The sequence below is a fragment of the Pelecanus crispus genome, chromosome 5, assembly GCF_030463565.1.
Source record: "Pelecanus crispus isolate bPelCri1 chromosome 5, bPelCri1.pri, whole genome shotgun sequence".
NCBI lineage: Eukaryota > Metazoa > Chordata > Aves > Pelecaniformes > Pelecanidae > Pelecanus > Pelecanus crispus.
The window spans coordinates 19,031,796-19,055,780 of record NC_134647.1 but is presented as its reverse complement, the minus strand read 5'-3'; the positions used below and the strand labels follow the sequence as shown (position 1 = coordinate 19,055,780).

Genomic DNA, 23,985 nt, shown 5'->3' with positions numbered 1-23,985 from the left:
GCAGCGTGCAGACCTCTAGCAAAAGAGCTCCAAAACCGGAGGAGAAGACAGGGAAGTAAGTGCATAAAGGGCAGTGTTGGTTACAATAGACAGTGTGTCGGGATCAGCAGGGACCTGCCTTCAATAAAACCAGGCTGAGACACCACGAGGTGGTAGATCGCTGCCACCTGCACACATGTAAGTTGATTGCTCTGGTACCTGATGTGGCTGGTTGAGGGGGGACGTGCAGTGAGCCCCCCCATGCTACAGCCCCTCTGGTGCGGTGGAGGCTGCTGACCCACCCGGGTGGAGGGGGCCCACTGCCATCACTGTGAGCCCTGCCTAGGCAGCCTGTGCAGGTCTCAGCCTGATGGGAGCAGGCCCAGCAGCTCGCCTGGCTCACACCGGGCCCTCAAGGGCAGAGGTGGTGCTGGGGGAAAGGGGTTCTTTTGCAGCTCCCTCTGGGGCCAGCAGCCTGCCTGTCCAACCCAGCCCTTGTGTGCCAGTGCCCTTAGGACAGCCTGGTGCTGCTCTGTTTTCCCAGTGGTAGGCAGGAGCCCAGCTCAGGCTGTTGCATCATGTTGCTAAAATTGGGATCCTCGCAACTGGCTCCTGCAGGGTGGGTTGCCTACGCAGGACAGGCACATTCAAAGCTCCCCAGCCTCTGAGATGGGCCAAGACCTTCCAGGGAGTTGCAGACAGCAACTTTTGCAGCGCAGGGAGAGCCTGGTGAGGGGTGGCAAGATCGTGCTGGTAGTGCCCTTTGGTGAGGAAACACCTCAGGACCTGAGATGCCGCAGGCAGCAAGTGCTCCCTCAACAGCCTCAGCCCAGGGCTCTCTGCAGAGGCACGCGGCCTGGTGCCAGGGTCATGTGCTGTCCCCAAAGCCTTTACCCTGCCCCAGGGCTGGTCCCTGGGCTGCAGAAGAAGCAGCACGCGAGGCTGATGCTCACTAGCTTTAATGTCTGTCTGGGGTAGGAGTCAGGCACTTGCAGGGCTCCTGGCCTGCACCTACCCCTCCAGGGTGCTGGGAGGAGGTGAAGCTCCAACACAGGCTCTTGCTGTGGGGCACAGCAGGGAGTGGGGGGCTGGCACCACCCCCTCCCCAACCCAGCGAGCAGCTGACTCACAGGATAATCTGGTTCTTGTAGCTGCGGCTCAGCTCCTTGTGAGGAAGGACAATGGAGTTGAGAATAACGACCTCAGCCGGGATAGTGACGCTGCAGCCTGTGGGGAGAGCGTGAGTGGATTAGCAAGAGGTGAGAGACTCTGCCCCACTGCTCGGGGCCGGGGCAGCCGAGTGCGGGTAGGACGTACCCAGGATTGTGATGGATGGCGTGAGGCGCCCGTCCCGGAAGAGGGTCTCGCTGTCAATCTTGGCATAGGGATCATTGGGGTTGGGGTCACTGGGCGTTCCTTCAACCCGGGCCCAGCGCCCGATGGTGCTGTCCCAGCCCACGATGGTATTGAGGACACAGGTGTGGTCCTGGGATGAAGGAGAGGGGGGTGAAGAGTGCTGCTGCCTCCCTGCAAGTGGTGGGGGTTGACACCCACACCCTCAGGCAAACCCTACTTACATGGAGAGAGGCACCGTGCAGGACAATGGACTCTCGCACACGCACACCGGCTCCCACCGCCACCCCCTCCCCAATGGAGACGTTGGGGCCCAGCTGTAAGGACAGAGGGAGGCAATAAGGTCAAGGACAACAGCCCCCTCAGCACCCCTGAGCGTCGCCCTGCCGCAGGCTCCCCCATGCCTGCGCTCACCACCGCAGTGCTGTCGATGGAGGCCGTCGGGTGGATGTACACGTTCCCTGCAACACAAGGCAGCTGCGTCAGGAGCGGCAGCTCCCAGGAGCACCTGCCTCTGCGATCAGAGGAGGTCCTGCCCATGGGTCCCACCTCCTCCCAAGGCAGCCCTGTCCCTGCATGGAACAGCCCCCAAGGCAGTGGGAGGTGTCAGAGGGGTACCTCGGATGACAGGGCCTCCAGGCTTGTTCTGGGCCAGCCTCTCCGGGTGGCTTTTGCTGTACTGGTTCAGGTAAAGGCGGCTGGCATAGATAGCAGAGCTGGGGGAGGAAAAGCAAACAATTGTTATTATCTCGCTGGCACTACCAGGACAGAGGAGGGTCCGAATTCAGCACTCGCCACCCACCCCCAGGACCCTGCCTAGGCACCCTCCTCTCCCACCTCTGGTACAACTGCTCAATGCCCCTGCTGCACCCACTCTAGCCCCAGCCCTTACCCTGCCGATTTGATCTGGCTCCAGAAGCCATCGGTTTTGTAGACATAGAGTTTGCCACTCCCAGCCAGCGCCGTGAAAACGTCCTGCTCTAGCCGGATCACTTCTGCACGCTGCCAGCCGTTGGAGCTCTCCTCTCTGCAAGCGAGAGGCCTGTTAGACACCCACCCCAGTCACAGCCTCAGCCAGGGACCCCAGCAGCTACCTGCCCCAAATCTGGGGCTTCCAGTGATCCTGGGCTCCTTCCTAGTCATGCACTTCTCCCCAAAGGTGGGGACAGCCCTAGCTGTCAGGCTAGGCCTGCCCAGCCCTGCTGAGCCCCAGAGCAGCAGAGGGATGGGGCTCTGCCAGCTGAAACAAGCTCTTAGCCAGAAGTTGATGGTGCAAGAGCCCCACCCAGTCCAGGTGGGTGTATGAGTGATGGATCCTGTCCCTGCTCCAGAGCCCTGCACAGCTGGATTTTTGCTTGGGTGGTGGCAGAGATGCCAGGTGACAAGCTGCTGGTGCAGAGAGCTGGAGGTGGGAGCAGAGCATTCCCAGGTGAAAGGCTTGCTCAGCCCCTTGTCCGGAGCTCAATGAAGATGGGGTGGGAGGAGAGGAAAGGAGAGAGGGAGTCTCAAGCTGGTGAGGAGGGGAGCAGAGCAAAAAGCAGCCTTGCAGAGCGGCCTGGGGCAGGGAGGAAAGCATGCATTACCATTAGGAACAATCCAGCCCGGAGAGCAGCCAGTGCAGACAGAGAGGGAGACTTACCCAAGGTAAGGACAGCTGGTGCAGGACCAGGAAACAAGTGAGTGATGGCAGAGGAGGAGAGAAGACAGAGAAAGAATGGAGGATGAGCGTGCCACTGCAGCCCCAGGAAACAGTAGGGTGGGAGGGATGCAGGGCAGAGAGAGGGACTCACAGCACTAGCTCCTGCTGGTTCCTCTGGAAGACCTCGCCGATGTGCTGGAAGATGGCAGGTGTGAACAGGTAGATACCACAGTTAATGATCTCACTGACAAACGTGCTGGGCTTCTCCACGTAGTGCTGGACCTGGAGGCGAGGGAAGAGATGTGGGTTCCAGGGCGCAGCCCCTGCGGCCAGCATCACACCCTCTGTGGCACGCTGGGAACATGCGCCCATGCCAGCAGCACAGCACCCACTGCCCACACCGTGCCTGGCTCCCCAAGGCCCTCCAGTACCTCCTGTGTGTCCGCGTTTGCCACGATACAGCCATAATTCAGCGCCTGTGTCCTGTTGGCCTGCAGAGCAAGGATGTGTTAGCAATGGTGGAGCAGCAGGCATGCGGATGCAGAGCAGGTGAGACCCGGAACTCGCACCCAGGGACCCATCCACCGCAGGAGCCACTGGCTTCTAGACGAGCCCACAGCAGAGCACTACTGCTCCTCTGCTCCCCAGCACTGCCACTCACTGTGGTACCCAGAATGACAAAGCTGTGCGCATCCCCGTGCTGCTGCCGGAACTCCAGCATCTCCTGCAAGGGGAACTCTGAGCACACATCCGCGTTGAGGACAAAGAAGGCCTCAGCACCACCCGACAAGATCTGGTCTCGGAAGTGATAGATGCCACCACCCGTGCCCAGCGCCGCATACTCCTGGAGATACCTGCGAGCCAAGCAGGGAAAAAGCGAGGGCTTAGGGAAGCGGGGGTCTGGTGGCACTGCCTGGTAACAGGGCAGGGAAGGGCTGGCAGAGGCTGGAGAGACATGATCCTGCCATGCAGCGATGGGGCTCACGTGGATGTTGGCACAGGGGAAGGAGGCAGTGGCAGCTTGGAGCTGTGCTGGAGCATGAACATCTTTGGAGCATGAACCAGCCAGGACAGGGCCTGGGGTAAGGCAGATTTGGCAGAACTAATGCGGGAGGCCAGCTGTGCCTACCCAGACAGGGACACGGCCCACCTGCCCAACGCCCAGGCGCTGGCTGGGGGCTGCCAGCCCGGGGGACGCAGGTGAGGGGCCAAGCCAGGCTGTGCCACCACGGGTACCGCGGGGGTGGGAGGGCTCCTGCCCACCTGATGGGGATCTTGAACTCCTGCTGCGCTGACACCAGGAAGCGGCTGAGGGCCTCGTGGGGCTGGTAGAAGCCCATCAGCAGGATCTCCTTCAAGCCAGGCACCTGGGGAGGGAGGGAAGGAAGGGGCAGAGTGGGGAGGGCGGCCCTGGCCCCCCGTCCCCAGCCCCGTCCCCCCGTACCTTGGCGCAGGCCTCGATGTGGTGCTGCACCATGGGCACCCCGGCCACGGGGAAGAGCGGCTTGGGCACCTCGAAGGACAGCGGCCGGAACCGGGTCCCTGCGGAGCAGAGCCGGGTCGGCGGGGCCGGGCGCCGGCGGGACGCCCCGCGGGCCCGGCGCACTTACCCTTCTGCGGGCCCCCGATGAGGATCACCGCCTTCAGCGGCATCATGGCCCCGGCCCCGGCTCGCTCCGCTCCGCTCCGGCGGCCCCCTCCTCCCCCGGCCCGCCCGCCGCTTCCGCACACGTAGCTGCGACACGTCAGCGCGCAGCTCCCTCGCCCCTTCGCGGCGTCACCGCGCCGAGCGGTGCTCCCGGGCACGCCCGCCGACCCGCCAGGGGGCGCCGCAGCGGCGGGAGGCATCGAGCTGCGCCTGCGCGCGCCTGCCCGCCCGCCCGGTGCCGGGGGCAGGCCGCGCGCCCGCGCGCGCAGGGGAGGGAGGGGGGCGGTGCGTGGGGGCGCGCCCGCGCGTGCGCTCGCCCGCCGCGCCCTCCATCGCCCGGTGTTTGCGCTCCGTGATGAGGGCGGCCCGTGAGCCGCCCCCCCGCGACGCTTCGCAGCCTTCCTGGCTCCTTCCCCACGTTCCCGACGCCCTTCCCAGCCCGGCCCCGCCTGGAAGGCTGCGGGTCCCTGGATTTTTGGGACGGGACCCTCCCCAGGCGCCCAGCCCTCGGTGGCAGCCGGGGGCTGCTCTGCCCACCTCCCCCCCCCCCCATCCCCTCCCAGCGAGGCACGGAGACCGGACCGGCTGCTCTGGGTCTTTATTGCTGCTCTGGCACCTTGCTCCAAACCGCGGGGACGCTGGCAGCTCCGGAGCCCGGCAGAGAGGGGACAAGGACAGGGACAGGGGCGGGCAGAGGCCTTCTCCCCAAAGTCAATAAATAAAGCCCTATCGCTACAGCAGCATCTGGAAGGCGGGTGCCCAACCGCTGTCCCCGTTCCCCCCTGCCCACGGCACCCCGGCCACGCTGGAGCATCCTGCCGCCCGCTGGGGAGGGGGCACGGGGCCCGGCGACGCACCTGCGGGGCTGCGCGGTGGCACCGGGGGGGTCGGGTGGGAAGGGGTGCGGGGAGGGGGCCTGGGGACAGGCGGGCAGCGGGGCGCGGGGCGAAGGCCGGAGCCGGGCAGGCGGCGCGTGAGCAGCGTGGGCCTGAGCAGGCGCAGGAGGGGTGCGTGGCACGTGGGTGCCCCCCTGCAAAGTTAGGGGGGGTGCCGGCCAGCCCCCCGCCCCGGCGTGGGGAGCAGCTGACGGCCCCGGGGAAGGCACCGGCATCAGTCCTGGGGCCGCAAACCCGCTCGGCCAGGATCGGGGCTGGGAGGAGTGGAAGGCGGGGGGCTGGCGGCCCCCACTCCCAGCCGTGAGGACCAGGGCTGTGCCGGCTGGCGGGGGGCCGTGGGGGGCTGTGAGCGGGTCCCTCTCTGCAGGAACCACTGGAGCAGCCTCAGTCCTTGGGCGCTGGCGTGCAAACCGGGGGAGCGCAGGGACCCCTGCGCCGTGGCCGGGGGCAGCTGCAGGCTGCGGCGTAAGGCACACGGCTGACGGCACCTGCGTGGCCGGGGCTGGCCGGCGTGCTGGCGGCTCTCCCACTCCTGCCTGGGGCTTCTCTCGGCCCCCCATCCCATCCTTCCCCTGACCCTCTGCCACATTCTCTGTTCCTCTCAGCAAGGCTTCCCATCGCCCACCTGCTGCCGGACCCCACTACCGGGCCGGCTGGGGCAGCACCTCCCCTCTCCCTTAGCACCGCCAAAATGAGCTGCCGGCCACCAGCATCCCCAGCAGCGGCACATGAGGTCCGTGGGCTCATCCCGGCGCATCCCGGCTCCTCCTCGGCCGCCCCGTCCCGCGGCCCCTGGAATGTTCCTCTGGCTCCTCGGCCCCTCGTGGCCGAGGCGCTGGCTACTGCGGCCCCGGCGGCTGGCCGCCCTGGTAGGAGCGGAGTAAGACCTTGTGCTTGGTGACGGCCTCGCCGCGGCGCCGCTGGTGCTCCACCAGGAACTCCTTGAGGCGGTTGGTGGTGAAGGTCAGGGTCTGGCGGCGCAGCTTCATCAGGTAGGCGTCCTGGAGCCAGGCGTTGGCAAAGCAGTCCTTCACCGTGGGGCGGCTCCTGGGGCAGGGCCGGTGCCGAGTCAGGGGCCACGGGGTGCCCACCGCCACTGCACCCCCCCCAAATCCAGCCACCACCCCTGCCCTGCAACACCCAGGGGGTCCCAGCCCTCTCCCAGGATAGGGACGGACCCGAGAGTCCTGAGCTCAGGGGATTCCAGCCCTCTGCAGCAACAGGGATGGATCCCGAGGTCCTGGGCTCAGGGGATCCCAGCCCTCTGCAGCAACAGGGATGGACCCCAGGGTCCTGAGCTCAGGGGATCCCAGCCCTCTGCAGCAACAGGGATGGACCCCAGGGTCCCACTGATGATGTCTGGAGGGTCCCTGAGGGGCAGGGAGCTGCCCACCCAGCCCACTCATGGGCGCAGTCCGGGGCCACGTGTCCTCCCCTGCCTGGGCTGGGCACTCACCAGGGGTGGACGGCAAGGACCTTGCGGATGAAGAGGGCAGCACTCTGAGAGACGTTGGGGTACAGCTTGAAGGCATCAAAGCGCCCTGCCAGGATGCGGTTCTCCGTCTCGATGGGGTCCAGTTCAAAGAACGGTGACCGCCCGCTGAGCCTGTGAGGGTGAAGGGGGTGGCACGGGCTGAGGGGCAGCGGAGGGAGGGCACCCAGGACCTCCTACCCACCCATCCCAGGTTTGGAACAGCCACAGCTGCCCAAGGTCTCAGTCCCTGTGTCCAGCTGGCAAGGGTCTGCAGGGCTACAGCATCCCCCAGCCCACCAGCAGCCTGCTGTCCCCCTTGGCACTGAGCCCTGGGTGGGGCTGACTACACCTCAGGGTGCTCGTCCCCCCAGCCCCTTCTCTTACATGATGTAGGTGAGGACGCCAACGCCCCAGACATCTGCTGCGGAGCCCACCGGGTCGCCTTTCACCACCTCCGGCGCTGTGGGAAGGGGAGCAGGGCTGTCATACGCACTGGGGGGCCCAGCCCCAGCACCCGCAGCATCCCAAGTATTCCCAGCACTCATAGCGTCCACAGCACCCCCAGCATCCACAGCACCCCACCATTGCACCCTCCAGCACCCCTCCCTGACACCCCAATACCCTGACAGAGCCCAGCACCTCCAAGGATACCCCAGCTGCCCCACAGCACCCAAACTCTCCCACTGAGCCCAGCAACCCTACAGAAACCCTCAGTAGACATGCCCAGCACCCCAGAGACCCCCAGCTTCCCCAAGGACACCTCAACTCCTGCCCAGTCCCAAGCCCCCCCCCAGTGCACAGGGACACATGCACACCTCGGGCACAAGCGTGCCCGGTCCCCATCCCTGTCCCCATGCCCCCGCACCCCTGGTGCCCCACTCACACATGTACTCCAGGGTGCCAACGCGCCGCCCCAGCTGCCGCAGCACGAGGGGGTTGTAGGTCTGGGCGCTGCCAAAATCGATGATCTTGAGGGCGTTCATGCCTGAGACAACGACATTGTCTGGCTTGATGTCGAGGTGCACGATGCGGTGGCCATGCAGGTACTCGAGGCCCTGCAGGAGCTGCAGCAAGTAGTTCACCACGTCGTCCTCCGAGTAGCGAAACCTGGGGGCAAAGGGCATCAGTTGGTGGCCCCGTGCCGGTGGCTATCGCCAGCAGCCCCGCGCCCACCCATACCTGTCCACGATGCTGTAGAGGATCTCCTTGCCCGCACAGTTCTCGCAGATGAGCACCAGGTAGCGGGGCGTGATGTACGCCTCGTGCAGGGCCATGATGCGCTCATGGTGCAGCGCCTTGAGGATCTCGTACTCCTGCAGTACGCTCTGCTTCCTCTCTGCCTCGTAGGGCACGATCTTGGCCATGAAGTGCTTCCCCGTGGCATTCTCCTTGCATAGCCGGATCACCCCGAAACGGCCCCTGTGGCACAGCACCGCGCTCAGCATCCCCAGCGTGGGGTGCTGGGGGGGGGGGCACCCCCAGCAGAGCACCCCATCCCACCGCTCCTCACCTCGCCTTCTCATCCAAAAAGGTGTATGGCTTTTGGGGGACGCCCTGCCGCAGCACCGTGCCGTCCTTCGCCCCCGGGGTCTCACTCTCAGCCGGGGGCTCCTTGGAGGATGGGGCAGTGGTGGGAGCCTCCTGCAGGGAAGACGACGTGGGGGGCATGGAGACAAAGGAGGTGACCATGTAGGGGGGCATCTTCCGTGTGGGTGCAGCATTGGGGGTGGGAGAGAGCGTGGGGGCTGAGCTGGGGGTGGTCGACACTGGGGAAATGGGGGAGAACTTGGAAGGGGATGGAGCCTGAGGCGGGGGGGACGTGTCTGTGGGGGGCACAGGGGAGCCCTGGGTGGGGGTGTCTGTGTGGGGTGGGGCGACAGTCCGAGGGGGGGTGAACATCAGCTCTGGGGGCACGCAGATGGTGATGTTGGGTGGGAGCTCAGGGTCCAGCTGCAGCCCCTCCTCATGGGGCGCAGGGGGCTGGGGGACCCCGGAGGGGACGTCCGCCTGCGCCTCCCCATCTGCCTTCTGCACCGCTCCCTTGTGCTTGTGGGGTGGCGTGGTGGGGGTGGCCCCCACGGCTGGCGGCTCCAGCTCCCCCACGGGCGTCTGGGTCGACCGGCTGGAAGCCACCTTCTCAGGGACGGGGACAGGGACAGCGATGTCCTTGGCTGGGGCAGCTCGGGCATCTGCAGGGAGCAAAAGAAGGTATGAGCCGCGCATGGGTAAGCCAGGAGCAGGGTGCAAGTGGCACACTATTCCCCAAAGCCCTGGGGGGATGATCCCCTGGGACTCAAGGACCCCCAGAGCATCCCAGAGGCCTCAGCCCCACAGCTGCCCCACGCCCCGCGGGACAGGGCTCACTCACCTGCCGCCTCGAGGTGCACCTTCCCCGAGGGGGTGCTGTAGGGTCCCTGCCCAGCCTTGTTGACACAGGCCACCCGAAACTTGGCAGCGCTGCCGGGGGGCAGCTCCGTCACGTTGAAGTAGCAGTCGGCGATGCCGGTGCTGACGATCTTCCACTCGTGCTCCCCTGCCAGCATGGGGGCAAGGTGAGGTGAGGGCAGGCCAGGGGCAGGGGGCAGCCCCCTGTCCCCCACCCCTGAGCTGGGATTCCGCCGAGCCCCAGGGGACAGCAAGGACATTGGGCACTTTCGTCCTGGCTTGGTGTCCCCGCGTGAGCCCATCTTTCTGGCTGCAGCTCCTCAGGGGACGGGAGGCAGCCCCACGTACCGTCCAGCCTGCGCTCCAGCGTGTAGGTGCAGGGGGCTTTGCTCTCCGCAGGCTTCCACAACACCAGCACCGTGTTCTTGTACTTCTGGGGGATCTCCGGGGTGCCCGGCCGCCCAGGGAGCCCTGCGAGGGGACAGACAGGGTGGGCTGCGTGCCCGGCCAGGAGCAGGGCAGAGCTGCTGCGGGGCGAGGACAGTGCAACATGTGGGCTCAGAGATGCTGGAGGTGCCCAGGCAAAACCAGCCTGTCCCTCCTCAAAAGTTCCAGTCTCTTGCAAATGCAGAGAGTGGAGCTCAAGTGACCTGCTCCGACCGGTCCCCAGCCCTGGGCATGTGCCTGGCACGTGCTCTCTCCCCACAGGGCAGCACCTCTGTCCCCTGAGGTCCCCCCCTCGCATCCTTACGTGCCACAGCCAGCGTGCAGGAGCTGATGGCCGTGCCCAGGGCGTTGGCGGCTGCACACTCGTACAGCCCCGCGTCCTTCCTGGACACCTTGGCGATGGTGAGCATCTGCCGGCCATCCTTGCAGGAGACGACGTTCAGTGCATTGTCCGGCTGCAGGGACCTCTTGTCTGCGGGGGGGGAGCAGAAGAGAGGGATGCTACAGTGGCCCCCCCAGTACTCACCCACTGAGGCAGCGCAGGCAGCCCCCCACCTTTCATCCAGATGATCCTGGGGGTCGGGCTGCCGGCGGGCAGGCAGCAGAGGGTCAGCGCCTCGCCCTCCAGCAGCACCTGGTCCTTCAGCTTGATGTGGAAAACAGGGGGGAAATCTAGAAAGCAGAGAGGGGGTCAGGCTGGGGCAGCGATGGGCACCCGCCATCCCCTCCTGGGGCTGCACCTACCCGACTCGCTGGGCGCGTGCGGCCGGCCGGCGGCAGGTCCCTCCTCCCGCAGCAGGCTGGAGGGGATGCTGGGCTGCGAGGCCACCTTGTCCTTCTTGCCCCGCGAGAGCCCCCAGCGCTCCCAGCGGGACCGCTTCTGGCTCTCACCCCCACCTGCGGGCACCCGGGGCGGCTGAGAGCGGGGCCAAGCCAGGGCGGCCGTGCCCGCCGTGCCCAGGGCGACTGGGCCATGGGGTGCCAGTGGGACCCCCCCCCACCACTCACCTTTGGCAGAGGCAGAGGAGCGGGTGCTGTCCTCCGAGCGCAGGGACTCAGAGGAGGGTGCGGGCGCCGGGGGGGGCCCTGGCCGCAGGCTCTCCCCCTCGGAGCTGGCGCGGCGAAGCTCCCCGGACCCCTCGCCCTCCGGCCGCTCGTCCGACAGGCTGCGCAGCCGCGCAGAGACCCGCTCCACCGTGGCGCTGATCTTCCTCCGCACGGCCACCACCGGCGACTCGCTCTCCCCGCCGGCCCCCGGCTCTGACTTGAGGCTCTCCGAGTCCCTCCGCTCCTTGGAGCCACCCAGGGTCAGGCTCCAGGAGAAGCGGCGCCTGCCAGATGGGGTCTCGCTGCCCCCATCCTCCCCCCTGCTCTTCTTCCTCTCGGCAGGCGGGGTCCGCCTGAGGAGCACGGACATCCTCCGGAGGAAGCCCCTGTCCTTCTCCACCTCGTGCAGGTCCTGCACCGACTTGGACTTGGCTGCCAGCCCGGTGGGAAGGTCCCTGCGCAGCTCCAGGGGCACACCGACTGGCGTGGGACGGTAGATGCCCTCATCGGGGGCCGGGGGACCGGCCAGGTGCCGGTCCTCGGAGCGGGAGCGGGTGAGGAGCTTCAGCCCCCGGCTGAGAGATGACTCCCGGCCCCGCTTGAACTTGGCCTCAAAGACCTCCTCTGAGTCGATGTCCTGGATGAACAGGGAGCTGGAGGAGCCGCTGGGCTTCGCCTCCCTCCTTGATGCCGGTGCTGGTGCTGGTGCGGGGGGCTCGGTGGGGGTGGCTGGCGGGGGCTGGGGGGCTTCCTCGGTGGCTGGCTCCCCGCCTCGCATGGCTCCCATGGCTTGCATGACCTTGGCGTAGGAAGACGTTTTGGGAGCTTGGGTGCCGGGAGCCGGGGGCTGTAGTGGGGCAGGTGCTCCCATCCTGGCAGCACCCTCCCTGCTGGCTCCAGTGGCCTTGGTGGGCATCTTTTCCTCCTGCCCCCCGGCCGTGGGCTTCCTCCCCATGGTGGCGGCGGCCGTGCTGGCCCCGGGCTGGCTGCGCTCCTCGGGGACGTGCCTCCTCCCCAGGGCAGCCTTGGCGGTGGGGGCTCGGGGGCCAGTGGTCTCCACCACGGGGGGTGTCGGCGGGCTGGGGGCATCCGGCGGCATGGGGGGCCGGGCGTCAGAGAGGGCCGAGAGCGATGGGGACTCCTTGAGCCGCTGGGCCTCCAGACGGGCCACCGGGATCTCCAGGGGCGCGCCAGAGCGGCGGTGCCGGACGACGGGCTCGGCATCCCCATGGCTGAAGGAGCTGCTCTTCTGCAGCTGGCGCTCGGCGGGGAGGAGGCGTGGCGAGGTGGCTTCGCTGGAGGCCGCCCGCACCAGCCGCGGCACCGCCGGCGGCTCCAACCGGGTCGACCGCGGGACCTTCTTGTCGGGGCCGACCCCTAGGGTCTCCAGGAGGGGACCCCTCAGGCCGCTGACTTTGCCGTCCCCGGGGCCGCCCCGCAGCAGCCGCTGACGCATCAGCTCCAGGCGCTGGGCATGATCGTCCTCCCCCCAGACCCCCTTCCGCCGAGGCAGCTCCATGGAGGCCGCCTTGGCCAGGGCCCGGCGGGCGTCCCGGCCCGCCTCGGCACCCTCGTCGGTCCCCGGGGGCTGGTGGAGCAGCAGGGCGCTGTCGGCTGAGCTGCCCCTCTTCAGCTCTCCCCGCCGGGCACTCCCCGGGGACTCCAGGCTGGAGCCCTTCCTCATGGCTTTGCGGGGGTACTCTGGACGCTTCTGGGCTTCGGGGGCTTCTTCATCGGAGGAGCCGGGTGCCTCCATCTCCACGCACGGCCGCCACGGCCCCGTGCCCCTCGGCCGCTTCCCCAGGGCCACCGCGGGCTTCCCCGCGCCCTGGCTCTGCCACTCCATGGCGGAGACGTCCCCCGGCGCAACCCCCTCCGGCTGTGGCCCCTCAGATGGCCCAATGGCCTCGTCGTCCGTGGGGATCTCATTGAGCGACATGCGGGAGCCGGAGAACTCCACCTGGTGTGGCATGGGGATGAAGGGCAGCTCATCCAGGTCGTCCGAGTCTGAGGAGGATGACAGCGCCGGCGACTCCTTGAGGTGCCGGGGCACAGCGATGGAGAGGTGGTTGGACGTGTCCTCCAGCAGCTCCGGGATCGGCCGCAGCACCATGTTGCACTTGTAGCTGATCTGTGAGCGCTGCAGCCGGCGGAGAGGGCTGGATCAGGCCCAGGCAGGCTGCATGGCATCATCCTGCCCAGGGCACGTCACCCCATCCTGCCCAGGGCATGTCACCCCGTCCTGCCCAGTGCACAGATCTGCCTGCCCCCCTCCTGCCCCAGCTCCTGCCTTCACCTGCCATTTCCGACGGGAGAGGAAGAGCTTTAGGTGGTCGGTGCTGATGACCTTCCCCTTGGCCAGCGTCTGCGGGGTGAGGGGACAGTGGTGTCCCACGGAGCCTACAGCAGGCTCAGGGGAACCCCGCTGCAGCTGGGCGCTGGGTCCCTGTCCAGGCTCACCTTGAACCAGGGATGCTCCAGGGTCTGCTCCGCATTGGGTCTCCTGTGAACCAACACCGCTGGGTGAGAACCACCCAGGCTGGGGGGCTTTGGCCAGCCCGGGGAAGGGCAGGAGGGTCTGGCTGCCCATGCTGCACCCCCCTAGGGCCGTGCAGCCAGCCTGCCCTCAGGCACCCCGATGCACAGGGGTCCCCAGCCTCCCTCGAGCACATGGCTTGTGCCAGAGGGGTGGGGGCCAGGGACCCCACAGCACTCACAGCCTGTCATTGACCAGCACTTTGATGACGAAGCCCTTGGCTTCCCGGGTGAGCCCCTGGAACATCCTCTCCTCAAAGGCCACGTTGTAGTTGCGGATGTTCATCAGCGTCGTCTTGTCATTCTCCCCCACAAAGGGGGAGATCCCCGTCAGGCTGCCGAGGAGGGGACAATGTCATCAGGCCGGGGGGACATGGGGAACAGCATGGCAAGTATGGGGGACCGAGGATGGGACCCCAGCCCCCAGCCCCGGTGCCATGGGGAGGGCAGAGGCAGGAGCAGCCAGGGGGGAGGCTGAGTCTGCAAGGAGCGATGTGCATGACCGCAGCCCCAGCACTGCAACTGGCAAGGGGGCAGGGAGGGGGTCCCTCCCGTGGGGGCCCACTGGGGCACTTACCAGAGGTAGGCGATGACCCCCACGGGCCTGAGGAGAGGAGAGCGCAGTTACTGCACAGCACAAGCCCTTCGGGACATAGCAGGGAGCCCACCATACACCCCAGGGCTGCCCTTACCAGATGTCGGTGACGCTGGAGACGGGGCTCTGGTTGACGATCTCGGGGCCCACAAACTCAGGGGTGCCATACTTGCAGTACTGCGGCTCCTCAGGCGTTAGCTCCTGCGCGTTGCCGAAGTCGCAGATCCGGACCTGCTCGCTGCTTGAATCCGCCATCAGGAGGTTTTCTGGCTACAGGACAGCACGGGGCGGAGGGGAGCTTGGCAGGAGGCAGGGGCTCCCCCCAGGGAAGGGATGTCCCCCGTCAGCAGGACCGAGCCCCCCGCAGCACAGCAGGAGCCCGTCGAGCTGGCAAGGGGCGGGAGGGAGTGGGAGAGCCCTGCACTCACTTTGATGTCCAGGTGCAGGATGCTGTGCTGGTGCAGGTAGCAGATCCCCTCCAGGACCTGCCGCATGTAGGACCGGACCTGCGAGAGAGCAGAGGGAGGGTGGGTGCCCTGAGCATGGGTCAGCCCCACGCTGGCCCTTGCGGAGGAGGGTGCCAGCTGTAGCCCCCTTTGCAGCCTGATACAATGAGCGTTGCACGTCCCTGGGCTAGGACAGACCCCGGCACCCCCAGGCTCCCTCCCTCCCCGCTCCCTTTGCCCGCCCAGGGTTCACCCACCTCGGACTCACACACCGAGGGCTTCCTCGCCATCCTGTCCAGCAGCTCTTCCTTGGCGCAGCTGGGCCCCAGTCAAGGAGCACAGAAACTCCATGCCCTGCTGTGCCCTGCACCCTCCTGGGCACCCAGCTCCTCCACACCCACTCTGCCCACCCGTCCCCCCCAAAAGCCTCCCTCATCCCCCACACCACATGCTCCTAAAGCAGCGCCCAGAGGATACAGCTCCATGACCATGATGACGGCGTTCTTCTTCTCGAAGGCGTCGTGGAAGAAGACAATGCGCTCGTGGTCCAGCTGCGAGAGGATGTGCAGCTCCCGGCGCGCCGACTGCTTGGCCTTGGTCCTCCCGGGGACGAACTTGGCGGCAAAGTCCAGCCGACTGCTCTTCTCTGTCACCCTCCGCAGGTAGGAGAAAGCCCCCCTGCAATGTGGCGATGGGAGCAAGGGGGGATAAGAAGGTCGGGGAGCAGGAGATCTCCCCTTCCCTGAGCAGCTGGTGCAGGTGCCCGCTCCACAGGGAGCTGCCTGCAGCTCCGGCAGCCCTCCAGGACCATCCATGGAGGGACCTCAGGCCTCGCTTTGCTCTGGCCATCCCGGCTCCTGAGCCAGCACCAGGGCATCCAACGATGGCTGAGAGCAGCCCCAGCACATCAAGATCTGGCATACTGTGGAGCTCAGTCCTGAGGGACAGACCTCCCAGGGTGCAGCCTGGATCCTGCAACCCCTGTCCCCGCGGTGCCCAGGGTGCCCTGCTGCCCACCGTCCCAGTGGCCCTGTACCTCCCGATCTCCTCGTGCACATCGTAGTAGTCGGTCAGGCGCCGTGCCTTGTGCAGTGCCTCCTCCTCCATGGTGGCATCGGCAGCGGGCTGGGCTGGGGGAAGGAAAGGCGCTGGCGGGGGACAAGCCGGGCACCCAGGCTCTGCCCTCCAGGGCTGGGGGGCCGGCCGGCCATACCTGCCCGCACCACCAGCTCTGCCTTGCAGGAGACCTCTCCGGCCAGGTTCTTGGCTGTGCAGGTGTAGACGCCGCTGTCAGGCTCGGCGGCGCCCAGCACCACCAGCGAGCACTCGTTGTCCTCGTACACGAAGCTCAAGTGGCTGCTCTCCTCCAGCAGCTCCCCATCCTGGGGATGGCAGGGGTGTCAGGCAGGTCCCGTCCCGTCCCTGACCAGCTCCCACCACCCTTTCCCCATGGATGGGGCATGGGGTGCATCCTGCATCACCAGGGGTGAATACAACCCCAAAGCCCCAACACAGCAACCCTGGTAGAGCAGTGGAGGGTGTGGGTCTGGGGGGCCTGTAGGTCAGGAAAGGGGTGGCGGGGGTCCCAGCCCACCTTGTACCACATGATGTCTGGCAGTGGTTTCCCCTCCACCACCACGGCGAAGCGCGGCGTCTCCCCTTCCTGGGCATCGATGTCCTCCATGATGGACTCAAAGCGTGGTGCCTCTGCCAAGAGACGGGGCATGGAGCACCATGGGGCAGTGCCACACCCCTGCCACTGGAACAGGGTGTATGGCTGTGGGGCACCGCAAGGAAGTACCAGCCCATGGTGTAGGGGCATGGAGCGCCATGGGGCAGTGCCACTCCAATGCACACGGGAGTGGGACACTACAGGGCAGGCCACCAATGGCATGTGCCTACAGCACCGTGGGGCAGTCACCCATTGGTGTGGGGCACCATGGGGCAGTGCCACTCATGGCACATGAGCATGGGGCACTGTGGGGTTGCATCTCCCTGTTACATATGGGGTACTGTAGGGCAGTGCCCCCCATGACACCTCTGTGGGGCATTGTGGAGGTGTCCCCCATGGCTCTGGGCCATAGGGCACTGTGGGGCAGTGCCACCCCATGCACGTGGTCATGGGGCACAAGGGACACTTCTACCCAAGTCAGATATGGGTATAGGACGCTGGGTACCAACACATGCTTCATGGGTTTTCAGCCCCATGGGGCATTGCCACCCTATAGAGCAGCATCCCCATGGCATACGAGTATGGAGCACTGAGGAGCAGTGCCACCCTGCAGGGCGATGCTCCCCCCCCATGGCAGACGGGCTTGGAGCACCGTCGCGCGATGCCACCCCCCGGCAGAGGGGCAGGGCTCCCCGGCGCGGGGGCACCTACCTGCGAGGCGGAGGCGGAGGGTGCAGCAGGCAGTGCCGTGGCGGTTGCTCACCTCGCAGGCCAGCGGGCCCGCAGCCCCCCGGCCCGCACACAGCAGCCGCAGGCAGTGCTGGTCGTCGTCTGGCATCGTCACCTCGCACGTGCCCTCCTGCTCCCCCAGCACCTGCCCACCCCTGCGGGCACACCAGCTGCCATGTCACAGCCCCATAGGCAGCCCCAGACCCACTGCCCCATCGATAGCTCCCACCCCACCGCCCCATGGCCACCTCCTGACCCACAGACAGCCCTGTCTCCCACTCTGCAGCCCCCACAAACAGCTCACACCCCATTGCTAGCTCTGCATCCTGAACAGTTCTCAACCCTTAGCACCCCACAGACAGCACCCCCCCATAAAAATCCCCGCCCTGTGCAGCTCTGCACAGCCTGGACATCCCCCTTGGGTGCACGCCCAGCCCAGCCCCAGGGAAGGACCCCCAACCCACCGTGGGCTGCACAGGGAGCTGGTGTGGGAGCCCCTCTTTGCGCACCTTGCGGGGTGATGCTGGGCATGGGGCAGGCAACAGGCACAGCACCATGTCCTACCTCTTCCAGGTGACGGTGGCCTCCACATGGTTGATGGTGATGGTGATGGAGGCTGGCTGACCCTCCACCACATACACCACATCTGGCTTGTCCAGGATGACTGGAGCCTCTTCCAGGTAGGGACCTGCCACACACATCATCAACACCACCTCCGGACCACACGTCGCCCAGCCCTGGCTAGCTTACCACCCCATCGGGGACCCCTCCTCTCCACCCCAGCCACCCATCCCCTCCCCACTGCCCCTCTCACCCCGGTCCAGGAGCTGCACGGGCCCCACAGGCGGGGAGGGCTTGCTGTTGGTCTTGGGGGTGGCGGTGATGACACGGAAGAGGTACTGGGCACCCTTGGTCAGCCCGTGCACCGTGTAGGTGGTGTCCCGCACGCCGGCCACCAGCACCAGCCACTGCGTCGTGCCCAGCACTTGCATTTGCACCACGTAGGTCACCGAGTTGGGGTCTGCAGGGGGAGAGGGTCGGTGCAGAGCCCCCGGCATTGAGCTGGCCTGCGCACCCCATCATGGTGTTGCTGACCCCCTGCCCACATCCCGCCCAGCCCCTGCCACTTCCCGGCCCCCTCACCTATGGCAGTGTCCAGCCACTTGGGTTTGTTCCAGGTCAGCATGATGGCTCTGCCAGTCACCGAGGCCACGGTGGGGGGCCCATCTGGGGGGGTCGGCACCACATCTGCGTGGGGAGGCGGGCAGGGGTGTGAGCATGGCCGCTGCCATGGCTCCTCGGGGCATCTGCCTTATGCCCCGGGAGACATGGGCTGGAGGGGACGGACAGGGCCAGTGACCCTCGCTGGTCCCCTGGCAGGGGCTCAGCCTGGCAGCCCCTGTGGGGCTGGTGCTGCCAGCAAGTCCCATGTGGGACCTGGGGGTCCAGGGATGGGTCCTGACCCCACAAAGTGAGGACTGCACAGCTGACCCCACTTTTAGGTTGGATTAGAGACCTCCTGAGGTCTCCCCCAACCTGAACTGCCCTGTGATCCTATCACCCTAGGGCCTCGCTACAGGGCCACCAGCCCCCAGCCCCGGAGCACAGCCCGGCAGTGTGGCAGCGAGTGGCCGCACATCCCCGGTGGTGCCCGCTGCTGCTTACCGGTGACGTAGAGGTGTGCGTAGCACGTGGCCTTCCCCACTTTGTTGGCGATGACGCTTTTATAGACACCAGCATGTGCGTGGCTGACAGCTGTGAACACCAGGCGATGGACATCCTTATCTGGGGGGGAACAGGGGTACACGGGTAAGACCCCGCCAGCCAAGCGGCGTAGAACTCCCCTCCCTGCCTCACGGGGCGTGAAGGTCTGGGGGGTGATGCCTCCTCCTGGGGTGTCCCCCCTTCCTCCGCCCTGGGCAGAGGGACCCCAAGGGGGCGGGGAGGGTGGCAGGGGGGGTAGTGGGGAGCCCTACACTGCATCATCTTGCGGTCGTCGGTGCTGTCAATGCGGGAGCCATTGTGGAACCAGGTGATGGAGGGGTAGGGCAGCCCGGCCACCTGGCACTCCAGCACAGCCTCCTTCGACTCCACCACGTCCAGGTTGTGCAGCGGCTTCAGGAAATCGGGCATGGTGAAGCACTCTGCCTCCGTTTCCGCCTGCTCCGGCTCCTCTGGGATGGATGGCATCTTCTCCAGCTTGGAGCTGCAAGAGCCCGCACATGCTCATGGTGGGAGCATGGTGCCCCCAACCCAGCCCCAACGCCAGGCTTTGCACAAGCCTGTTGTCCCCCAAATCCCAGGGGGAAGCAAGCAGGGGGGATGCAGACCCCAGATACCCCTGACTCTTACATCTGGGAGGCAGCAGACGGACGCGGCTCCTCCACATAGAGCTCGGCAGAGCACTCCACATGGCCATGGGCATTCCTGGCGGTCACCACGTACTGCCCCTCGTCCTCACTGCCCACGTGCACGATGACCAGCGAATGCAGCCCCCCGTCACGCTGAATCCGCACATTCTCCCCCTCCTGCACTGGCTGGCCTGCACAGAGACACACACCAGCATCAGCATCAGCAGGGGATGGGGAGAGGTCTCCCTGCAGGGCCCTGGGCAAGCTCCCCGGGCTTGGGGGTTACCAAAATGGGTCCAGGTGACTGCTGGGGGGGGAGTCCCACTGATCATGCAGTCGAAACGTGCTGTCCGCCCTTCCACCACGTCCACGTCCTCCAGCTTGCGGGTGAAGAGTGGCTGCACGGAGGGCTTCACTGTCAGCCGGGCGCTGCATGTTAGCTCGTCTGCAAGGAGAGTGGGTAGGGGTGAGCCCCATGCGGCACGCGTGCGTGCAGGGCAGGAGGCAGCCGGCAACCCCCCCGGCTGCAGCCCCAGCAGCCAGCGTGGCTGTAGCTGAGCACACTCCACATCTGGTGGGGGCTGAGCCCGGGTGTGCTGGATGCCAGGCTCTGTCCCTGCACAGGGAAGGGGGGGTACAAGGGTGCACGAGGTCCCCGTGCCCAGGGCTGGGGCTCTACTGGCAGTGTGGTGCCTCTTTCCTCCCCTCACAGCAGTACAGATGCCAGCAGCAAGGTGGGGTGGGAGGATGCCCTGTCCTCCCCACAGGGCAGGGGGGCACAGCTGGCCTAGACCCTTGGGGACAGGGCAGTGACGCTGAAGCAGGCAGTGCCAGCACACGCAGCCCCCAGGGGCAGCATGGGGTGCAGGCTGGATGCTCCAGATGAGGGGTTTGCAGCAGGGACCGCTTTGCAATGATGGTGTCGTTGCCTACGCCAGGCAGGGATTGACACCATGCTCAGGCACAGCTTCACCTCCCTGCACCCAAAACTGCTGCTGCCCTCAAATCCCTGCAGGCATACAGCCTCCTCCATGGAGGGATGCACAGGCACCAGCCGCAGGGTGCTGGGAATGCTGCTGCCCCCTACACCCACGTCAGCCTGGGTTACTGCCGAGGGGCTGCCCAGGCATGCTGGGGAATGGGAAAGGGACCCTCGTCCCTGCCCCACTGCGAGGGACAGAGGCTGTGTGCAGCGTGCGCAGGCACAGCAGGTGTCAGGGCCAAGGGACAGAGGCTGGCCCTGACGCTCTTCCTCAGCTGTCACCAGTGAAGGCTTGGTGGGAGAGGGTGGATGGCCCTGACCCCCTGCCCTTTGCCCCTGCCACCTCCCAGGCCAGCAGAGACAGGTCGGTACCAGAGCCTGGTGCCTGGAGGCTTTGGAGCCAGGGGGCAGGGACAGCTGGGCTCCAGGGCTGCATCCACGGTGCAAATGCATCTCCCCACGTTTCTGGGAGCTGCATGCATGCTGGCGGAGGAGCTAAGTGGGGAGGGACAGGGCTGCAGGGCTCAGGGTGCTGGAGCCTGAGGACTGATGCACACCAGGTTTCCCAGCTGGGGAAAGCTCCCCAGCTCTTGGGGCAGCAACTGCTCCCTGTCCACCTGGCTCTCACGTCCAGCACTCGGCTACATCCCAGGGAAACCAGAGTCCCAAACCCAGGGGCAGTGGGGGCTGTCCACCCCCAGCACCCCCCTAGGCCCAAGCCCTAAGCAAGACCCCCCCGGGGAGCTGCGTGACCGCGCTTACCTTTGGCGGTGCTGAGCTTGCAGGTGTAGATCCCGCTGTCGTCTTCATGCACGGAGGTGAGCAGCAGCTTGCACTTGCGCCCGTCAAAATGCATCTTGCATTTGAGCAGGGCAGGCTGGAGCAGCCGGCCCCGGGACAGCCAGTCCACGTCCATGTCTGGAGGGCCAGCCACCAGGCACTCAAAAAGTGCCAGCTCCCCCGCCCCGACCACCACGTCCTGCAGGGGAACCACGATGGCCAGGGACTGGCACTCGGGGCGAGCTGCCCGGGAAGGGGGGAGAGAGAGAAAGAAAGAGAGACGCGTCTCAGCAACTGAAAAGCAACCATGAGAGGTGGCGGGGATGGGGGGGGTAGGGGAACATGCGGGGCGCGGGGGGGGCATGCAGGGAGGGGGCTGGGTGCGGCGGGCAGGGAGTGCAGCGGGAAAGGGCGGGAGGGGGGGCGAGATGTGGAAAGCAGAGCTGAGCTGGGGAGGGGGCTGGGGGTGAGGGAAGGTGTCCATGCCAGGAACACACCACACAGCGCTTTACCAAACAGATTTTATTAGAGCTACAAAAAAAAGGGTCACGGCCTCGCAGCCCACCCTCCCACCAAGCCCCCTCCCCGGGGAGAAGAGACCCGGAGCCAGGGGGTGCTCCGGGCGGACCCCGAGCCCTGGGGCTGCGAGGGACATCTTGCAGTGGCCCGGCCAGCGCCTGGGTGGCCGCCGCGAAGCCAAAGGGGCCGATGCTCTCCCTCCCCTCTGCAGCCGGGGCAGGGTGCTCCCCCACGGGGGTCCCCGGGGTCTCCTGTGCCCCACGCTCTGAGGCGACCATTGCAGAGCTGCCACCGCGCCGCAGCCCCTTCCCTACAGCCCCGGCCGGCACGGCAGCGACCGTGGGCTCAGCTCCCTGCTCCCTTTCCCTGGGCAGCAAGGAGAGGAGCGGCAGGACACGCAGACGGGGACAAACGGGTGGAGCAAGAGACAAGACAGCATCATACGGCCGCCCTGGCCCGGCTGAGGGGGTGCCTGGCGCTCCCCGCCGCTCCCCCCGCCCCGCCTCGGTTAGGCCTCCCCGGCCATCCGGCGAGCCCCTGCCCGCAGTCGAGGGCCCGCGCATCCCCGCGGTGCGTCCAGGACGAGGCGGCGGATGGAGCAGAAGGTAATAACACAAGGTGAGGTCCACTGCCTAAGAGGTGTCCAACTAAGAGCCCCGCGGCCGCGGGAGATGCACCCCCTTATCGTACTCCCCCTGCGTACAGACAAAAACCGCAGTCAGCAAGCGGAAGGGTTAGTGCAGCAGCGACAGGGCCGGCACGCACACACGCGCACGCCAGCGTCGGCACGAGGGGTGCGAGCGTGCACCAAGGCGCGGAGCCACCCACCGAGCCCCCAAGAGGGGCCGGGGCTTGGGCTGTCGCCCCCGCAGCCCAGCTCCTGCCAGCCATGGGGCACGGGACTGGCTCCCGCTCCCACCCCCGTGCCGCCACGCTTTGCCGGAGGCTGGGAGCGGGGTCCTGGCAGGGTACAAGCAGTGCAGCCAAGGCTGGGGCGGGATGGGCGCAGCCCGGGGGGCTCAGGCAGCCGTCAGCGGGGAGGGCTGGGGAGGGTAGGGCACACACAGCAAAGGGCAAGAGGAGGGAGGCAGCATCACTCGTCCCCGCAGGCTCCTTCCCTGGCCTCAGGGGACGCCAGGCAGAGCCTGGCTATCAGTCCCAAGCACCCCCACCATTTGCACACGTATGTTGGGGTCCTAGGAGGCCCACAGCAGGGCTGGGGAGGGACAGCAAAGGAAGGGGGCTGGACAGCCCAGTCCCATGCATAAGGGCTATGGCTGGAAATGGGCGGGGGGACCTCTCCAAGCTGCCCTGTGCCTGGCACACAGCTTGCAGACTGCCTGGGGCAGGAAGGGAGGGAGCTGTGGGCACAGCAGGGCAGGGGGACGTGTCCCCTGCAGGGCCACCAAGGGGAAAAGCCCTCTGTGCGCAGCCGGGTGCAGCACCCGGCCCCACCAGTGGGTACGTGGGGGGACGGCGGGGCGTGGGGTGAAGCTGGGCTGCGGGGAGCAGCGGGCTCTGGGTCAGGCCGGCGGGGGCTCTGGCACAGCTGGGCAGTGGGACCTAGGGCTGTGGGGCCGCACATCTGGATGGGGCAGCAGGGCAGCCTGCCTTCTGCTGCCGGGCCAGCCTCTGCAGGCAGCCCCAGGCACGCAGCTCCACTTCCCTGCTCCTGGCCTGCGCCCACCTGCGCTGTGGCAGGGAAGGGCAGGCTGGCTCGTCCCCTTCTCCTGCAGCACTGCCAAGGGCAGGGTCTGCAGTGGCCCCTTCCCCACACAGCTCATGCAGGGCACTGGAGCCAGCTGGCCCCTCAGGGCCAGGGGGGACGCGTTCGGGGAGCTTTACCTCTGACCTCCAGCTTGGCCTCGCACTGCTTGGTGCCGTATTCGTTGACGGCCTTGCAGGTGTAGAAGCCAGTGTCGGTGCGCTCCGCCGCCAGGATGTGCAGCGTGAAGAGCCCCCGCGCCCCCTCCACCTCCTCCGCGTGGTGCCGGCGGCCATACTTCACCGGCTGCCGGTTCCTCAGCCTGCTCAGGACATGGGCAGAGCAGCATGGTCACGCCTGGCCCTGCATGCCCAGCCTGGCTGTCCCCAAATGACCCCTCTCCTCCACCCCCAACCCTGCTCAGGACCAGAGCTCTGAGCTGGCCATCCCCAAATGGGGAGGCCACTGTGCCTGTCTCCTCCTTCCCTACCCAGCTGCGACCCAGCGAGCGGCGGGACTCACCAGTAAATGATGGGCTTGGGCTCCCCACGGACACGGACACTCATGCTCACATCCTGCCCCTCCAGCACTGACTGGTCTGACAGGGACACCTGGGGAAGCAGGGGTCAGACAGCAGCGAGTGCCTGCCTGCACCCAGGGCCATGCATCCCCCCCCTGCACCCAGGGCTATGTGTCCCCCCATCCCCACAGCAGCCCTGGAGTACCAGGGGAGCTGGTGGGGTGGAGGCTGCCCAGGTGCTGGGAGCACCCCAGATCAGGGGGCAGGAAGGCCTGACCCAGCA

At 66.8% G+C, this 23,985-nt stretch overlaps 2 protein-coding genes across 2 annotated transcripts in view; both read right to left on the bottom strand.

Annotated features, from left to right (window-relative positions):
* Nucleotides 1–717: 717 nt before the first annotated feature.
* Nucleotides 718–4,624, bottom strand: GMPPA (GDP-mannose pyrophosphorylase A). The gene is made up of 13 exons (XM_075710527.1): nt 4,582–4,624; nt 4,416–4,513; nt 4,235–4,338; nt 3,633–3,825; nt 3,403–3,462; nt 3,123–3,253; nt 2,972–2,986; nt 2,225–2,359; nt 1,951–2,048; nt 1,747–1,793; nt 1,557–1,649; nt 1,297–1,465; nt 718–1,206 (listed from the first exon to the last, which is right to left on the bottom strand). The coding sequence occupies exons 1-13, from the start codon at nt 4,622–4,624 to the stop codon at nt 1,106–1,108; spliced, it is 1,287 nt and encodes a 428-aa protein (XP_075566642.1). The 3' UTR covers nt 718–1,105.
* A 1,730-nt stretch (nt 4,625–6,354) lies between these two features.
* Nucleotides 6,355–23,985, bottom strand: part of SPEG (striated muscle enriched protein kinase) — a 38,291-nt gene continuing 20,660 nt past the window's right edge. Inside the window, exons 8-41 of the mRNA XM_075710289.1 lie at nt 23,705–23,793; nt 23,323–23,504; nt 20,941–21,201; nt 19,483–19,641; nt 19,198–19,387; nt 18,822–19,051; nt 18,511–18,630; nt 17,989–18,093; nt 17,660–17,866; nt 17,410–17,533; nt 16,828–17,000; nt 16,039–16,151; nt 15,658–15,826; nt 15,481–15,574; nt 14,922–15,122; nt 14,702–14,762; nt 14,427–14,504; nt 14,096–14,268; nt 13,981–14,007; nt 13,586–13,738; nt 13,329–13,371; nt 13,165–13,233; nt 10,830–13,008; nt 10,566–10,718; nt 10,377–10,493; nt 10,126–10,293; nt 9,723–9,845; nt 9,358–9,522; nt 8,500–9,178; nt 8,169–8,408; nt 7,873–8,096; nt 7,374–7,449; nt 6,972–7,121; nt 6,355–6,562 (exon numbers count right to left, since the gene is read on the bottom strand). Coding sequence (XP_075566404.1) covers nt 6,355–6,562; nt 6,972–7,121; nt 7,374–7,449; nt 7,873–8,096; nt 8,169–8,408; nt 8,500–9,178; nt 9,358–9,522; nt 9,723–9,845; nt 10,126–10,293; nt 10,377–10,493; nt 10,566–10,718; nt 10,830–13,008; nt 13,165–13,233; nt 13,329–13,371; nt 13,586–13,738; nt 13,981–14,007; nt 14,096–14,268; nt 14,427–14,504; nt 14,702–14,762; nt 14,922–15,122; nt 15,481–15,574; nt 15,658–15,826; nt 16,039–16,151; nt 16,828–17,000; nt 17,410–17,533; nt 17,660–17,866; nt 17,989–18,093; nt 18,511–18,630; nt 18,822–19,051; nt 19,198–19,387; nt 19,483–19,641; nt 20,941–21,201; nt 23,323–23,504; nt 23,705–23,793 — 7,503 coding nt within the window. The remainder of the gene's footprint in view (nt 6,563–6,971; nt 7,122–7,373; nt 7,450–7,872; nt 8,097–8,168; nt 8,409–8,499; nt 9,179–9,357; nt 9,523–9,722; nt 9,846–10,125; nt 10,294–10,376; nt 10,494–10,565; nt 10,719–10,829; nt 13,009–13,164; nt 13,234–13,328; nt 13,372–13,585; nt 13,739–13,980; nt 14,008–14,095; nt 14,269–14,426; nt 14,505–14,701; nt 14,763–14,921; nt 15,123–15,480; nt 15,575–15,657; nt 15,827–16,038; nt 16,152–16,827; nt 17,001–17,409; nt 17,534–17,659; nt 17,867–17,988; nt 18,094–18,510; nt 18,631–18,821; nt 19,052–19,197; nt 19,388–19,482; nt 19,642–20,940; nt 21,202–23,322; nt 23,505–23,704; nt 23,794–23,985) is intronic.

What these genes read in the sequence shown, in the direction of transcription:
- GMPPA (XM_075710527.1), bottom strand. Translation starts at nt 4,624, where the DNA reads ATGCCGCTGAAGGCGGTGATCCTCATCGGGGGCCCGCAGAAGG. An exon ending in AGCCAGATCAAATCGGCAGG is followed by an intron (nt 2,049 to 2,224) that starts GTAAGGGCTGGG and finishes TTCCTCCCCCAG; the next exon opens with CTCTGCTATCTATGCCAGCC. An exon ending in CCATCGACAGCACTGCGGTG is followed by an intron (nt 1,650 to 1,746) that starts GTGAGCGCAGGC and finishes CTGTCCTTACAG; the next exon opens with CTGGGCCCCAACGTCTCCAT.